An 18201-nucleotide genomic window follows, 5' to 3' on the forward strand; every position below is an offset into this window, starting at 1 on the left:
AGCAAACAGGAAGAGAGCAAATCTGGAGGGGACATCTGGGTGGGGGAGGAGGAGGACGGGAAGCCAAGCGGAGGAGGGGCCAGTCCGCGGACTGCCTCCTCTTCTGCCCGCACCTGGGGTCCTCTGCAGGGGTCCCCACCTGCAACCAGGCTGGAGTCTGTCCGGAGGAGCCAGGGGAGTATCCAGCGATGCAGAACCGAGGCGCCCCGGGACACCTGCAGAGGGTAGGGCAGCTGTGCGGCCCGCGGAGCCGAGTGGCAGCAGCTGGAGAGGAAGCTTTGCTCCGCGTGCCTGTGCTGCCACCGTTCCTTCCAAGGGCATCCTGTGGGAAAGTGGGCCGGGAGTCCCCCTTCCCTTGGTGGTCTGTGCTACTGGTTGGGGCTGAGGAAAAGGCAGCAGGTGCTGTGAGGGTGCTGCAGAACGTCCCCAGAAAATGGAATCCAAAGATGAGTTGTCATGGTGCAAAAAGTTAGAAACCCATGCACAGTTTTTTCATAACATGCATTTCCATAAACCCTTTTTTTAAAGGAAAGATTTATTTATTTATTTGAAAGTTGGAATTACACAGAGAGAGAAGGACAGGCAGCGGCGGGGGGTGGGGGTGGGGTGGGGTCTTCCATCCACTGGTTCACTCCCAAATTGGCCATAATGGCCAGAGCTGGGCCAATCTGAAGTCAGGAGCCAGGAGCTTTGTCCAGGACTCCCATGTGGGTGCAGGTGCCCAAGGACTTGGGCCATCTTCTACTACTTTCTCAGGCCATAGCAGAGAACTGGATTGGAAGAGGAGCAGCTGGGACTTGAGCTGGTGCCTATATGGGATGCTAGCACTGCAGGCGGTGGCTTTACCTGCAATGCCACAGCACCGGCCCCTCCATAAACCTTTTGAAGACCCCTTATATGCATGGATTTCATTTTTTGTCCCCAAATAAATTTAGCCTTTAATTCCATTTTTTCAAAAAATGTTTTATGGGGCTGGCGCCATGGCATAGTGGGTTTGGAAGCTGCTCTGCTTCCAATCCAGCTCCTTGCTGATGCACTTGGGAAAGCAGTGGAAGATGGCCAAGTGCTTTGGTCCCTGCACCCATGTGACGAAATGCAGATGAAGCTCCTGGCTCCAGGCTTCAGCCTGGTCCAGCGCTGGCCATTGCGGCCCTTTGGGGAGTGAACCAACAGATGGAAGATCTCTCTCTCTCTCTTTCTCTCTGTAACTCTGACTTTTGAATGAATAGATAAATCTTTTTAACATTTTTTACTTATTTGAAAGAGAGAGGAGAGATATCCTCCCTTCACTGATTCACTCCTCAAATGGATATAATGGCCAGGGCTGGGTCAGGCCAAGGCCAGGCACAAGGAGCTCCAATGGAGTCTCCCACATGGCTGGCAGGGGTCTAAGCACTCAGGCCATCTCCCACTGCTTTCCCAAGCACATTAACAGGGAGCTGGATCAGATGTGGAGCAGCCAGGACCTGAGCCAGCATCACTCATATGGGATGCCAGAGTCGCAGATGGCAATTAACCCACTGTGCCACAACACCAGCCCCTCACAAACTTCTTTTTCTTTTCATGTATTTATTTGAAAGTTTGAAAGGCAGAGTATCAGAAAAAGGGAGAGAGATCTTCTATCTGTTCATTTATTCCCTAAATGTGCACAGTAGCCAGGGCTCGGCCAGGTGGAAGCCAGGAGCCAAAAAGTCCCTCCAGGTCTCCCACATGGGTTGCAGGGGCCTAAGTACTTGGCCGTCTTCTGTTACACTCCCAGGTGCATCAGCAGGGTCTTGCATGGGGTGCAGGCAGCCATTGCAGGCCAGTGCCTACCCTGCTGGGGTCACTGTGCTGGCCTGCATTCTGGGAACTGTTTGAACTCCCCTTGTATGCTCTATTCTAGGCTGGTGGCCTAAGCTTACCAGACCTTTTTTTTTTTTTTTTTTTTTACAGGCAGAGTGGACAGTGAGAGAGAGAGACAGAGAGAAAGGTCTTCCTTTGCCATTGGTTCACCCTCCAATGGTCGCCGCGGGCGATGGCAGGAGCCAGGTACTTATCCTGGTCTCCCATGGGGTGCAGGGCCCAAGCACTTGGGCCATCCTCCACTGCACTCCCTGGCCACAGCAGAGAGCTGGCTTAGAAGAGGGGCAACACCAGATCACTTTGTAATCTACAAAGCACCCCTGACAACCGTTTTCAGTGACAGTTCCAAAACAACAGACCAATGTCTCCAGTGCTGCAATGCAAACAAAGGAATCTGTTGTGGGATTTAAGAAAAAAGGGAATTTCCTGAAAGGATATAAAGGGTTGACCGGAAGATTGGAGGTCGGTGACGGAAAGTGGATGGTAATCCAAAAAAGGCAGGCAGCAGCCACCACAACTGGGCTCCTGCCTTAGGAACACACTGGCATGGCCACCAGCACCATGGGAGGGGCCCTAGGCCACCTCTGAGAGCCACTGCTCTGCGTACCCACTGTCCCTGTTGCTGTGAGTCACTCCAGAATCCTCTCTCTCTCTCTGAGGATTGTGTCACCCCCTGAAGATTCAATGGTCAGACGGCAAGAGCTGGGGGTGCTGGCCTAGGTCATAGATCATAGGTCATGCCCTGTTAGGGGCGGGGAGGGAAACCTGCTTGGCTTCGGCCTCCCTGGTCTCATTAGTGTTACAGGGGGTGGGGCATTCCCTAGAGAAGGGAGGCTCCATGCTGGGGGCAAAGTAAACCAAGTGACCACCAGGCCCAGCTCCTCCTCTCCCTTCTGATCGCTCTGCCTTCTGACCTGTTCTGTCCTTGTCACTTAGCCACTGTGAGCCCAGTCCCAGGCTCCAAGGCCTGGAACTTTAGAATCACCCTCTTCTCCCTGCTTTTCCCATGGGGAAGGACCCAACAGGTCCTCAGATGGTTCTCACCATCCTGGCATTCCCACCTTGATTTTTGGGTTCAGATTGGGGGGCTGGAAAGTATGTGCACGTGTTTATGTGTGTGCATGTGTGAGGTACCTCCCAGGGTGAGAACTGAATTCTAATACCCTTGCTTTAGAGATGAGGCGGTTGAGGCCCAGAGAGAAGTTGGTTGGTTGAAATCCCACAGGGGCCAGCGTTATGGCATAGTGGGTAAAGCTGCCACCTGGGGTGCTGGCATCCCAAATGGGCATTGGTCTGAGTTCCAGCAGCTTCTGATTCAGCCCAAAAGCAGTGGAAGATGGCCCAAGTGCTTCGGCCCCTGCACCCATGTGGGAGCTCTGGAAGAAACTCCTGGCTCCTGGCTCCGGTCTCACCAAGCTCTGGTGGATGTGGGCATCTGGGGAGTGAACCAGCAGATGGACCATTTCTTTCTGTCTCTCCCTCTCTCCCTTTGTAACTTTGCCTTTCAAATAAGTAAATCTTAAAAAAAAATCCCACAGTGACTCAGTGAAGGATCCTCTGGACCAGGGTTGCTGAGACTCCGGCTTTTTCCTTCTGCAAAAGGAAATGTCCTGTCTTTATCTGTATCCACGAAAGCCTGCCCCACTCCCCTGGCTCAGCTCCTGCAACTGTAAACAGGCCCTTCAGCTTCACAGGCCCAAACAGTCCCAAGGGAACAGCTCCCACTGAGGTCGGCTTGATTCACCCGGGCTTGGCTTGATCTCTGAGCCAGAGGTCTCCCTTGTCAGGATCTGGAAAAGTTGTCCCCAGGAGCCTCAATTGGGGAGGGGAGCGAGGAGGTCCCCAGCCAAGGCGGGCTCTGTGTTAGGCAGGACGCCAGGGGGCTGGGCCTCTCCACACACAAACATTTGCTTCAGTTACTCGGTGACCCTTCCTCTTGACTGTCCCCTTGCCATCTGGTTCTCATCTTGGGAATCCACTTCTTTTTCCTTCTTTCTTTCGCCACCACTCTGCCTCAGATTGGTTTATCACTAGCTGTGAGCACATGGGAACCTAGGCATCTGATGCCTTCTAGTGCATTTTTTTCCCTGTTGATGTTGTGTTTTCTTTTAAACACACCCATAAGGAAATACCGTTTATTTAGTGCGGTCTTGTTCCAGATCTACCTTGGAGCGGAAGCTGGGAGAATGGGCTGTGGCAGAACCATGTCTCCACTGCAGGGGAGCGCTTCTTTCCTCCGTACTGAATCCAGAAAGGGGGCAGGCATCAAAGCCCCATCCCCTCACCCCAACCCAAGCAGGGATGCCTTGGTCAGAGCTGGCCTCTAAGGGAGCAGCTCTGGAGCGGGGGAAGATGGATGAGAGGCAGCGAGGCTGGGGGAGCGGGTAATCCAAGAAGAGATTGCAATAATCAAGGTGAGAGATGATGACACCTGGGCTGGGCAGTGGGCGTGAGATGAGGAGGAGGGAACGGGTGGGAAAATGCTCGTGATAGCGGGAGAATGGACGGGGTGTGGGAGATGACGGAGTGACCTATGACTAGGCTTAGAGCCTGCACACCTGGGAGGGCGGGAGAGAAGGAGGGTGGAAAACGGCGATTTTTAGAGATCCAAGAGATGTTCCCACTGCAGGCAGCTGCCTCTGGGGACGTGGACCCAGGAGACCTGGGCTGCAGGTATCAGCTGGAACTTTCTTCAGAGGAAGAAGGTGTGAGGTGGGCCAGGGGAGTGCGCCGAGTGAGAAGCAAAGGGGAGTAAGGCCTCAGCTGAGGAGACCACAGACCTCAGAGCACCAAACCCAGGGAGGGCGCAAGGAAGACGTCTGAGAAGGAGCTGAGGGGCTGGGAGAACGCCGATGCTGGACGCTCAGGAAGGCACTGACCGGCACACCAAAGGCAGGTTTATGGGTAAGCCCCTGTGCCCCGCTCCCTTCAGCCATAGTTATCTGGGTATTGCGGGATAAACAAGTGGAATCGCTTTATAATTAGTGTTTACTGTCGCTCAGAATTTCCCGGTCAATCCCCTCAGTTCATAGCCTCACTAGGCTCAATAAGAGGAACCCATGAAGAATCCGGAGGGTCAGGTTGAAGACTGGCTATATAAAGAATACCTAATGAATATTAACGAGGTATCCTTTCCCGCCAACCAGGTCCGAGAAAAACAGGCTCTGCGCTCCTCGGGCCCCGCCCCCTCATGATTATGCAGATAGAGATGGCCGCCGCGCACGGCCCCGCCCGCTACTCTTCTCCCTCGCAACGGATTCTGCCCTCAAACGGGAAACAAGATGGCGGCGGCGGGCCCGAGTACTCGGGCCTCTTCCGCGGCGGCCGCGGCAGCCCTGAGTCGGCGAGGCCGGCGGGGCCGCTGTGACGAGACGTCGGCAGCGAAGACTGGGGCCCCGGGCCCGGCTCCCGGCCCTGCGCTGTTGGTGTTGCCGCCGCCGCCGCTGCTGCAACCGCCACCAGCGGCGCGGCGGGAAGAGTCGGGCTGTGCCGGGTGCCTGGAGACCCCGGTGGAAGCGGCGGCCCTGCCGTGCGGCCACTCGTTGTGCCGAGGCTGCGCCCAACGCGCCGCCGACGCGGCGGGCCCGGGTTGTCCGCGCTGCCGCGCCCGCGGCCCTGGCTGGGCCCGCCGTCGGGCCCGCGACGACGGCCAGGCCGACGCGGAGGTGCCGGGCGAGCGCGCCCGCCGCGGCCAGCCGGAGCGCTGCCGCCCGCGCCGGGACGGGGGCGCGGCCGCCGCGAGGCCCAGGCCGGAGCTGGAGGCGCGCGCCGCGCCCGCGGAACCAGGTGGAGCGTCCCCTCCTCCCCGGTGGGGTGCGGAGCGGGGGCCGAGCCCGCCCCGGCGCGGGCCTGGGAGGGGGCGGGCGTGGGGGGAGCGCTCGGGAGGTGGTGTGCAGCAGTGTTTGGGAATTTCGAACTTCGGAGTGAAGTACGGGCTTGTTGGGTTCAGAGGGCGAGTCGGGGTTCCCCGCTGTTTACGTTGAGTCGGAAGTTTGGTGGGAAGCGGAATTCTTGGAACAAGTTAGGGGCAGGTCGGAATTAGTGCGCGGGGCGGGAGGGGGCGCGGCGGAGCCGAGAGGCGCAGGCTTCGGGGTCGTTATTGTGTGGCGAGAGAGGGGCTCCCGGGCCTGGATGGGTCAGGGCCGGGGGTGGACCCTCCCGGGGACAGGTTGGATTCGAGGGTGTGCAGGGAGCTTTTCAGACTTGCGAGGAGAGAGGGATGGGAGAATGAGCTCCCGTGTGAAATCTGGAAAACTCGCCTGCTCAGCACAGAGCCCGGCACAAAGTGCGAAATGACAGCTCTTCCCGTGGCAAAGAATAAGACGCCCCGGTCGTGCGCGAAAGGAGAAGCCGAGGGGCGTCTGAAAGTTTGGGAAGCGGACTTTGCCGGTGGGGCCGCTTCTCTCTCCTGGGCCGGCCGTGTAGATTCCCTGCAAGGCTGTCCCGGGACTGCTGCCTCGGACTTTTGTGCCTTTCTTAGCGCTGCTGCGTGCTGAGCTTTGCGATGGAAAGCGCCCGGTTTAAAACAGGGCGAGACTGTTAGAACAAGCTTCTTTGGGGGCCTTACCCAGTCAGTGCAACGTCTCCAGCTCTGATTTAAAAACAAACAAACAAACAAAAAAAAACACCTTACCTGGGACATTTTCAAGAAACAGAAATTAAGGCAGGCGAGGTGTGTTTTTTTTTTTTTTTTTTTGGGGGGGGGGGTCCCTTTTGTGTTGGGGCTTCTGAGTTCTGCCGTGTGTTATTTTCAGTGGGGAAAGGGAGGCGTTGCTTATGTCTGAAAGTGCGGTCTGGAACTACAGGTTCCAGAATGCAGTGTTTGCATTCGAGCCGAGACGGCTGCCACTGTCCTAGGGGCTGGGGAGCCCTGCTGCCTACTATGCTCCTGCTGCTCCTTGCGAGCGTCAGTGCTGACTCCTGCTGAATCAGGGGTGAAGGAAGGCCTCCCCCAACGGGATGCTGTGTGACGGTCGCGTATGCTAATTCGCTTACTTCAAAGTCTGAGATGATGGTCAAAATAGAAAAATGTTTCTCTGCTCTGGTACTGTAGTCCAATAGGACAGAAAACGTTGTTTCCGAAGCTTGGAGGCCGTTGTGAAGTAATCAGGTTTGAAAAGTGAGCCATGCGAGGGAGTATGGCTTGATGACTTCTGCAGACTTTTTTTCTCTGGAGATGCTTTTTGTCATAAAATGTGTCTGTGATGTGGGAAAATGATCTCAAATGAGATTCCAGATTAGGAGCTATTGAGTCCCTTGGTAACCCTCAGCTACTTCATGTGTTTACATGAGGGCCGTGGTGGGAAACGTTCTTGTTGGGTTGTTGAGTTTATACAGTTACATGCTTATGCAGCCAAAGCATTTTAGAAGAATAGAAAAATTATTACTGAGCAGGGTTTGTAAATTATCTTTTAGCTTCAGTAGACTGAACTTCTTGAAGTTATATACAATATCTTATGTACACAATTTTAATATGTAATGCATTTACATGATTCAAATAGAGTACTTCAAGAAGTTCATGAAAAATGTATATTGAGAAAAACCTGCTTGGAATTAAACATCTCTGCACTAAAATAAACTTTTTTTCATTAATATTTTTTAGAGGTTTATTTTATTTAAAGAGAGGGAGAGACAGAGAAAGAGGAGAGAGAGAGAGAGAGAGCTTCCACTCGCTGTACACCTCCCAGATGGCTGCAGTGGCCAGGGCTGGGCCAGACCAAAGCCAGGAGCCTGGAACTCCATCCAGGTCTCCCACTTGGGTGGCAGGGGTGCAAGTACTTATACCACCTTCTGCTGCTTTTCCCAGGCCATTAGCAGGGAGCTGGATCAAAAGTGAAGCAGCCCGGACATGAACCGCTGCCCATATGGGATTCTGGCATCAGAGGCAGTGGCTTTACCTGATAAACCATGATGCTATCCCCTAAAAATTTTTTTAAATTATTTATTTGATTGACAAGGAAAAACCCATTTGTTGGTTCACCCTGCAAATGCCTACAACAGCTGGGCTGTGCCAGCCCTAAACTGGGAGCTGGGAACTCCATCCAGGTCTGACCTATGGCTGGTGCCTGAGCCACCGCCTGCTGCCTGCCAGGGTGTGCAGTAGCAGGAAGCTGGGCGTAGAAGCAGAGCCAGGATTCAAACCTAGGTACTCCACTTTGGGATGTGGGCATATTAACTGGTGCACCAAATGCCCATTCCTAAGCTTTTAATTCTACTTTCCATGAACTATTTATTTATTTATTTTTTGACAGGCAGAGTGGACAGTGAGAGAGAGAGAGCGAGAGAAAGGTCTTCCTTTTTCCGTTGGTTCACCCCCCAATGGCCACTGTGGCTGGCGCACCGCACTGACCCGAAGCCAGGAGCCACGTGCTTCTCCTGGTCTCCCATGGGGTGCAGGGCCCAAGGACCTGGGCCATCCTCCACTGCACTCCTGGGCCACAGCAGAGAGGTGGCCTGGAAGAGGAGCAACCGGGACAGAATCCAGCGTCCTGACTGGGACTAGAACCCTGTGTGCCAGCGCCACAAGGTGGAGGATTAGCCTATTGAGCCACAGTGCTGGCTGACTTTCCATGAACTTTTTAAAATGCCTGTTTATTAGAAAGTATATGGTGAAAAAGTGCTTTCTTACCTCTTTTTTCTCATTCCCACCAAAGATTGTTATTTATTCTTTCATAGTTTATGCATCTATATGCAAATTCAGGTGTACTTATTTTTTGTCTTTTTTGTAAAAAAGTCACATACTGTTTTTCAATGACTTTCTTTTTCTCCCTTGTTTGTTAAATATGTATTTATTTATTTGAAAGGCAGAATTATAGAGAGGCAGAGGCAGAGAGAGGTTTTCCATCTGCTGGTTCACTCCCCAAATGGCCGCAATGGCTGGTGCTGTGCCAATTCAGAGCCAGGAGCTTCTTGCAGGTCTCCCACATGGGTGCAGGGGCTCAAGGACTTGGGACATCTTTACTGCTTTCTCAGGCCATAGCAGAGAGCTGGATCGGAACTGGAGCAGCCGGGACTCAAACCAGCACCATATGAGATGCCAGTGCTGCAAGCAGCGGCTTTACCCAGTGTGCCACAGCGCCAGCCCCATCTTTCCTTTTCAATTTAACAGCACATGATGGAAATCTTTTCTTTTCAGTCCATATCAGTTCTCCATTCTTCTTAACAGTTATATGGACTGTCATTATGTGGATATAATTTACTTAACCATCTATTGGTGAACATTTAGGTCAATTCCTGTCTTTTGCTTTATACATAATTTTGTATAAAATTGTTATGTAAGTGTTTATAAGCATTTTTATGTAGCAGTCACCCATAGCTTTTAACAGATTCTCAAAATGTTGTCGCCTCTAAGACAAGGCATGCTGTGAACCATTGTTTTAATCTGTGTCCCTCATCATACGAAGAGAAACTGAGGCCCAGAACAGAGAAGGGATTCTCCGGTAAAGGTTCCCTGCGTGGGTAGCAGATAGCGAAGGGCTGAAAGGGTGATCCATACAGAAGGGCTCATTCACAATGAAATGCCCATGATGGAATTTAACAGGAAAAGCTAAAAATACCAGTTTCATAAATATTTACATTGTGTTTTTATGAGCAAGACACAGCAACAAAAATGGCAACTTTAGGGCTATTCAGAGGTTTATTGCTTAGTGGGATTCTTTTGGCAAAGTTAGAGCAATTGATAAAGGTAAGGCTAGGGCTGCTTTACAGTACTGGCAGTGAGATCTTGTAGTCAATGTATATTTAAGTGAACTTCTTAATTATTTTTTCAGCTGTGACTCCAGGCAGTCTCTTCTCTAGGTTTTATGGAGCTTTTCTTTCCCCTTCTGTGTTAGCCTCTTAAAGCACACTCTCAGCTCTAAAAGGGAAAAAATTCTTAAATTTTAAATAATTGTGTTGAAGCCCAGTGTATCTTGGAATTGTCAATGAAAAAAGTGCAAGAGTTTGTTGAGAATTTTGTTGTGCTTGTGACTTTTTTTTTTGCCAGCTTTTTAAAAAATTATTTATTTGAAAGGCAGAGTATCAGAGAAAGGAGGAGAGCCAGAAGGATCTTGCATCCATGGGTTCACTCCCCAAATGGCCTCAAATGGGCCAGGCTAAAGCCAGGAGCCAGGAACTCCATCCAGGTCTCCCACATGAGTGGCAGGAGCCCAGGTACTTAAGCCATCATCCCCCACCTTCCCAGACACATGAGCAGGGAGCTGAATCTGAAGCGGAGCAGCCAGGACTTGAACTGGTGCTCTGGAGGATGTGGGATTCTGGCATTGCAAGCGGAGGCTTAACCCACTGCACCATAGCACTGGCCCCTTTGCCAGCTTCTTGGCAGACCTTAAGGTTCAGAAAGTTAGTGGTCTCTGTGTAGATGTTTTATTTAATTTTTCGACACGTTGTCAGTTTGCGTTTGAGTATAGTCTCAGGTGTTTTTGTTAATTTGTGAGACTGTATGAAGAGGCTATGTCAGTAATCATGTGCAGATGGTGAACTCTGGTTTCAGCTTCATGTTCTTCCAGGACCTCAGCTCCCTGTGTGGACTGACACATTAAGTGATTGGACCCCTGTAAGTAGTAGCTGTGGATTATGTGATGAGGGCCTACTCTGAACTAGAGACTTTTTTTTTTAAGATTTATTTATTTGAAATTAGAGTTTCAGAGAGGCAGAGAGAGAGCCAGAGAGAGCCAGAGAGAGAGAGAGAGAAAGAGAGAGAGAGAGAGAGAGATTGGTCTTCCATCTGCTGATTCACTCCCCAAATGGCCAGAGCTGGGCCGATCCAAAGCCAGGAGCCAGGAGCTTCTTCCAGGTCTCCACACGGGTGCAGGGGCCCAAGGACTTGGGCCATCTTCTACTGCTTTCCCAGGCCATAGCAGAGAGCTGGATTGGAAATGGAGTAGCCAGGACTTGAACTGGTGCCCATAAGGGATGCTGGCACTGCAGGCAGCGGCTTTACCTGATGTGCCATAGCGCTGGCCCCATAGACACTGTTCTAGGTCCTTGGGAAATATTCTAAATTTAGAGACAGTGCTGGTCCAATGTCTAAAAGAAATTACCACACAGGTGTACATAGGTACATTTAGAGCTATGCATAACAGCTGCACTTAAGCCTCATTGAATGTGATTAATGAATTTTAAGAGTTTGTTTAGTCTTTCAATTTGAGTTCAAGGATGATTATTCTAAGTTGTGTTACCTTTGAACTTGAAACCAAGACCTTTTTATATGACAATTCTTGTTCTTCTATCATGAGTAATGATTGAAGAGAAAAGCTGGATAAAGGCTGATGTACTTTTTAAATTGTCAACTTAAACTTTTTTCTATTTGTGGTTTTAAAGTTGCATCCCAGAAATTGAATTGATCAAAAAATTGAATTGTGTCTCATTCCTTCCTTTAATCCTACATCAACCTCCTTGTTCACTGAGAGTTAAAATACATTTAAGAAATGTCCCCCTCTGTGAAAAGCAAGTAGTTCTGGTTTGTTACTCAGTTAGCAGACAATGTTTGCTATGTATTCAGCCTTAATTGCATTTAGGACTAGTGAATAATGAAGCCATGTGATTGTACTGTAAAAGGACAGGAATTTTCCTGGGCTATAAGGATTTATGTGAAATGTATAAAATGACTTGACCTTTTATTCTTAATCGCACCCATTCCAGTTTGTCCTTATGTGTTGTACTGATGCAGGAAACATTTGCCTTGTGCTCGGGAGTTTTTCAGAATTCATAATGAGATTACCTCACCATGTATTCTACTAACTAGATATTAATTACTGCAGAAGAACTCGCTCTAGTCTAGAATTGAGGATGAAGCAGCAGGAATCCAGGAGGTGTTTTTGTTCATTTGTATTTACACTGCCTAACTTTATCCATCTTGGAAGAGTTGCCCACTTTGAATTCACTTACATCTGTATTTGCTTGAGGATATGATACAGGATATTGTTTGTCAAATTTCTTTCCACTAAATCAGTGATCATTTGGGGAGCACACAGAATACAAATGATTTAATAAAAAGCTAAATAAGATGTGGTCCCTGTTCTTTAAAACTCCACAGTTTGGTTGGGGAAACACACACTCAAATAACAGTATGATGTGGTAAGTGCATAATGCCAACAGAGTGTGGGAATGGGCTAACAGTCTGGAGGAAATTGGAAGAAGGCATTTGACCTGCATATTGAAGAAACAGTTCACCAGGTAAGGGAGAAGGGAATGGCCAAGCACAAGAGCCTGCATGTGCAAAGGTATGAAGGTGTTTGTCATTTTCAGGGGCTGGCAGGAAGCTACATAGGTGGAATATAGGGTTGGAGTGGGCGAAAGTAGAGACTGCTGAAGTCAGATCACGAAGAGCATTGTCAGCTGTGAGAACTCTGTACTTTATGTTGTAGACACTGTGGAGCCCTTAAAGATTTTTAAGTGGTAGAATGACATTGTCTTGACGTGCTTTAGATAGGACAGTGTTGGTTGAGGGAAGAAAGATATGAACATACGCTGGGGGAGGGAGTCCAGTTAGGGGACTACTTAAGTAGTTCAGATGCTGGGCTAAAGCAATGGCTGTGGGGATGCTACCTTTGGTCACTGATTCAGTCAGCATCTGAGGGCTTCTGTGTGCTAAGCACTGGACCTACCAACAGAGAGATAGCATGATTCTGTTTCTTAAAGTGCAGCGGAGAGATTGCTGTGAGAACATGCAACTGAAATGTGGTATAGCAAATGCAGTTACAGCTGCAATGCAAGGTGGAACTGTAGAAGGCCATGTGATATGCGTCAAGGTTGCTAGAGGAAGTTCTGGAGACAGTGAACCTGAATTCCAATTCCCAGTGTATTGTTTATAGCTGTGTGCTATTGGGCAAATTTGCTTCACTTCTCTATGTCTTAGTTTCCCCATTGGGGAAATGGAGATAACAGTAGCAAAGTTGTAAGATTGTTGTGAAGACTGAAAATGAGTAATTACAGAGGTTGGCATGTAAAGAACTCAATAAATGATAGCTGTTTTCACAAAGAGAACCCAGCTTGGATGGGATGAAAGAGACATTTGACCATTCTGTAAGTGGATGAGGGTAGGATGAATATTAGAGAAGGGTCTCTCTTTAAATGTATTTTAAAAAATATTTGAGAGAAAAATCTCCCATCTGTAGGTTCAGTTCCCAAATTCCTGCAGTGGCTGGGATTGGGCTTCCAAAGCCAGGAGCCAGGAACTCAGTCCAGGTCTGTCACATGGGTGGCGAGAACCCAATTATTTGAGCCACCCCTGCTGCTTCCTAAAGTCTGCACTTGGGCCATCATCCACTGTTTTCCCAGGCATATTAGCAGGAAGATGGGTTGGAAGCAGAGCAGCCAGGACTCAAATCACCACTCCAGAATGGGATGTTGGTATCACAAGTGATGGCTTACGCTGTGCCACAATACTGACCCCTCTGCCAGCTTCTTGGCAGTCTATGATTCAGAACCTCAATGGCCTGTGTGTAAGTCCAGCAGGATGCTGGAATCAGTAGCCAGAGCTGAGACTAGAATCCAAGCAGTCTGCTCTGGGATGTGGGCATCTTAACCACTAGCCAAACCACAGCCCTGAGAAATGAAACCACAAGGAGGGTTCTAGGAATTGTAAACAGGAGTGGTTAGAGCACAACAGTACATGTGGGAGAGTGCGAGAATGTGGAATTGCAGAAATACTCAGTGTTTGGCTAATAGTGGACTTCAAGTGTCATACTAGGAGGAGAATCTACTTAAGAGGGTCAAAGAACAGCTCATGTTTGCACTGTAGAGAAATCACTCCTGTGCAGGTAACGCAGTAAGTGAAATAAGAATCCAGATTCTTCTGCAAGATGCCAAGGTAACTGAAAACTCTGCTACAGAAAACCTAGATAATACAGAGCAATGATCTTTTCAAGGCACCCCTGAACTTGCAGGAAAGACAAGAAAATTTCCAGGTTGCAGAAACAAAACTGGGACTAAAAACCAAAAATGCCAGCCTTTGAACCCATGCTGTGTTGTCCTGTGTAACATCCTGCATGGACAGAGGGGTTATTGCCAGTTTTCTGTTCCTAGCAGATTGAGTTGTAACCATGTGCACAAAGGAACCAGAACTAAGACCGATGCAGCGAGCTGGGATTCTTGAGGTGCTGCATCGATGAAAAGGTGGGCTAGAAAAAATATCTTCCCCCGAGACAGAGATGGCAAATTTTGTGTTGATTTGCCTGGGCTCAGTGCAAAGAGGAAGTGGAAAAAGCTTTCCTGAGAAACTAAAGCGTATGATATTTTAGGGTACTTCAAAAAGTTAGTGGAAACTGCATACTAGCAAAAAAGTATGCATAGATTTCAAAGTTTTTTGCACAAAAATAAACTTATCTTCCAATTTTTCCATGAACTTTTTGAATTCTTATGTGCTTTGCACACATTTGAGGTTTGAGTTATATATTACATGATTCAGGCATCCTTATTCTTAGAAATTAATACAAAATCTGGCTCCAAGCTAGTGATCCTGCTGGGTCCCTTGGAGAAAGGGAAAATAAGACTTAGGGATGCTCGCGTGCCTTAGACCACAAGGGATTATAAGAAAAAACAAGCCCAACTTAAGGTGAACTTATAATTAAAAATGACAATGTGTGAGGAAAAAATTTCTGTGACAAATGAAAGCCAGCAGATATAACAAGCAGGGGCATCATAGCTACAGGAACTGGGATGGTAGAATGGCAGTTTGAAGGATAATTTAAATGGCATATTTTAGTGATTAAAGACATTAAAGAATCCACATACCATGAAATGAATAAAACATTGTGAAATAGGTGCTTTTGAAAGAGAAACATAGTGAAAAATAGGTTTAAAAGCTGAGTAAATAAGTAGTATATATATATATATGAGAAATTAAGCAGTATGGGAGATAATAGGACATTTCTGAGCATAAAAAACTAAGTTCAGTTGAGGAAAAATGAGAAAAGTGAAGAGAAATGAAAAGGACACATGAAGAGAATTCAGCATCTAATGATAAGTCCAGGAGGAAAATAGATACAATGAGGAAGGTGTGGAATTTGAAGAAATGATGACTTGAGAACATTTGAGAAGTAAAAGGACCTGAATTCTTAGGTTTGAGACTCATCAGGCCCTAGCAAGATTTAAAAAGGAAAAAAAAAAACCCTTGCACCTAACAGCATAGAAACTGCAGAATACCAGAGGCAGTTTTAAATAGACAAAGAGCAGCGGTCAGACTGAGAGCAGGTGTATCTTTTCATCAACAAGAGTGGCCAGAAGCAAACTATATATATTCAAAGTGTTGAGAGCTGAATCTGAGGGTAGTCAAGAGTGAGGGCAAAATAGAAGTATTTGTAAACAAAAATATAGAGAATGTACCATAAGAAGAAAGAAGTGTAACTCAGGGAAGAAAGACTGTAACAAGTCATGGCAAGCGAAGAAGTAACAAATACTTGTGACTAATTAATGGAGGACTAAAACCAAGGTGGAACTGAAATACCAGGCAGGGGACCAGTGTTGTGGCACAGTGGGTTAAGCTACTGCTTGCAACTCCAGCATCACATTTGAGCACCAGTTGATTGCCTGCTGGTCCACTTCCTATCCAGTTTCCTGATAATGTGCCTGGCAAAGCAGCAGAAGATGACCCAAGTACTTGGAACCCTGCCACCCATGTGGGAGACCTGGATGGAGTTCCAGGCTCCTGGCTTTGGCCTGGCCCAGTCATTTAGAGAGTGAACTAGTAGATGGAAGATGTCTCCCTCTCTTCTTCTCCCTCTGATACTCTGCTTTGCAAATAAGTCAATAAATAACTCTTTAAAAAATAAAATACCAGGCAAGGACAAAATGTAACCTGTGAGGGAAAGTGGTAGTTATTAAAGTGTTTCTAAAGTTCTATATATAGTACAATAGGAGGGTAGAGAAATTGATTAACTTTAGGCTTTGAGTCAGTTGCATATTAAAAATTTATGGGTATCCACTAAAAGACTTGATCTACTGTGCATGTATGGAACCGTACTTCTCCCAAATTAGAGAATACAATTTGAGAAACAAACATGGGACATGTGATTTACATAAGGAACATTTAATATAAATTTCTTTTTTCTTTTTTTTTTTTTTTTTTTGGACAGGCAGAGTGGACAGTGAGAGAGACAGAGAGAAAGGTCTTCCTTTTGCCGTTGGTTCACCCTCCAATGGCCGGCGCACCGCGCTGATCCGAAGCCAGGAGCCAGGTGCTTCTCCTGGTCTCCCATGGGGTGCAGGGCCCAAGGACGTGGGCCATCCTCCACTGCACTCCCTGGCCACAGCAGAGAGCTGGCCTGGAAGAGGGGCAACTGGGACAGAATCCAGCGCCCTGACCGGGACTAGAACCCGGTGTGCCGGCGCCGCAAGGTGGAGGATTAGCCTATTGAGCCGTGGCACCGGCCTAATATAAATTTCTAATTTCTAATTAGACCCAAAGTTTCAGCAGGTATGAAAACTTGTTACATAGATCATCCTTCATGGTGGTCTGATGGACAGTTTGGACTTTGCAGTGATACACAAGCCATGCAGATTCAGTAGAAACTGTATTTTGCATTTTGAGCTTTTTCCCAGACTAGGGACTTGTGTTATGATACTATCTTGTGCTGGTATCTCAAGGGTAGACAACTGATCATTTGCAGTATGCTATGTGGCTAAGCTGTGCTATTTTGTACTTTAGGTGCATTAAACATATTTGCAGCTTACAATCTTTATTAGAATGTAACACCATTATAGACAGAAAAGCAGCTGTATAAAGCATGTCATCTGACCCCAACAAGATAAAGAATTAATAACAGGGTGGACTTTTGGCCTAGGAATTAAGATGTCACTTGGGACACTTGCACCCCATATCAGAATGCCTGGGTTCAAGTCCTGGCTCTGCTTGTGGTTCTAGTTTCCTGCTATGTATACCATGGGAGGGTACTTGTCACCCACATGGGAGGCCTGGATTGAGTTTCTGGCTCTCAGCTGTGGCCTATCCTGAGCCTGACTGCCAGCTGTTGTGAGTGTTTAGGTTAGAACCAGTGGATGGGAGACTTTGTCTCCCACTCTCAAATCAGCACATAAAAATTTTTTAAAATAATGGAAGCATAAGCAATTCACCGCTCATCCAGTCCATGTTTATAATTTTTTTTTAAAAAGCAAACTTGTAAATAATATGTAGGCAAAACCAGGTGGCCAACTGTAGAAGTTAGACAAGTAACAGCAGACTAGACCCAAAGGAAGTACTAGGTAGGAAACCAAAGACAATAGAGGAAATAGATAGGATAGAAAAGAAATTTAAAAAAAACCTAGCTCATTTTAAGTATTACTATAGAGTCTGTAGTCAAGCCTCTGGCAAGAATGATCAAGGATAAAGAAAAACAGGAAGTTATAAATAATGTTGGGAATGAAAAAGGTAATGCAATTACAGATAAATATTTTTAAAAATCCCTAAGTATATAATATGAAAAACTTTATGCTCATGAATTTGAAAAATTAGATAAAAGTGTCATAGAAAAATACAGCTGACTCAAGAATTAGTACAGGGGTTGGTGCTGCGGCACAGCAGGTTAAGTCACCATCTGCAGCACCAGCATCCCATATGGGTGCCAGTTCAAATCCTGGATGTTCTTCTTTTGATCCAGCACCCTGCTAATGTGCCTGGGAAAGTGGAGAGATGGCCCAAGTCCTTGAGTCCCTGGATACATGTGTAAGACCTGGAAGAAACTCTTGGCTCCTGGCTTTGGACTGGCTAAATCTCTGCTCTTGTGGCCATTCTCTAATTCTTACAAATAAATTTTAAAAATTCTGTAAAAAAAAAAAAGAATAAATACAAAATATAAATTGAAATGTATTTCACAAAGAAATTGAACAAATTGTAAAAATCTACTCACTAAGTAATAAACATTTGCATACAATGAGCAAAAATCAAAATGTGAAACTTTAGGATATACAACCCATTTTCTTCCACAAATAAGAGAGAGAGAGAGAAGACTATCATCCTCCAGCCCACTCTCCAGATGACCGCAATGGCAGGAGTTGGGCCAATCAGGAGCCAGGAGCATCCTCTGGGTCTCCCATGTAGGTGCAGGGGCCCAAGGATCTGGGCCACCCTCCACTGCCCTCCCAGGCCACAGCAGAGAGCCGGATTGGAAGTGGAGCAGCAGGGACCTGAACCAGTGCCCACAGGCCATGTCACAGTTCCTTTAATAGACATTTGCCCTAGGAAAACGGTGTGTTAGAGCCCATATATATATATATATATATTTTTTTTTTTTTTTTTTTTTTTGACAGGCAGAGTTAGAGACAGAGAGAAAGGTCTTCCTTTCGTTGGTTCACCCCCTAAATGGCTGCTAAGGCTGGCGTGCTGCGCTGACCCGAAGCCAGGAGCCAGGTGCTTCTCCT

General features: G+C 47.6%; 1 protein-coding gene and 1 pseudogene across 2 annotated transcripts in view; one reads left to right on the plus strand and one right to left on the minus strand.

Annotated features, from left to right (window-relative positions):
- Positions 1-5064: 5064 nt before the first annotated feature.
- The window catches only part of RNF169 (ring finger protein 169), an 84397-nt gene continuing 71260 nt past the window's right edge, over positions 5065-18201 (plus strand). Inside the window, exon 1 of one of the 2 annotated variants that reach the window (XM_017344708.3) lies at positions 5065-5631. In XM_017344708.3, the coding sequence (XP_017200197.2) occupies positions 5127-5631 (505 nt within the window). In that variant the 5' untranslated portion in view covers positions 5065-5126. The remainder of the gene's footprint in view (positions 5632-18201) is intronic. The other variant, XM_002708692.5, reaches the window with a different exon arrangement.
- Positions 9613-9712, minus strand: LOC127485263 (small nucleolar RNA SNORA26; annotated as a pseudogene).

Source organism: Oryctolagus cuniculus, chromosome 1 (genome assembly GCF_964237555.1).
Source record: "Oryctolagus cuniculus chromosome 1, mOryCun1.1, whole genome shotgun sequence".
NCBI classification, from domain to species: domain Eukaryota; kingdom Metazoa; phylum Chordata; class Mammalia; order Lagomorpha; family Leporidae; genus Oryctolagus; species Oryctolagus cuniculus.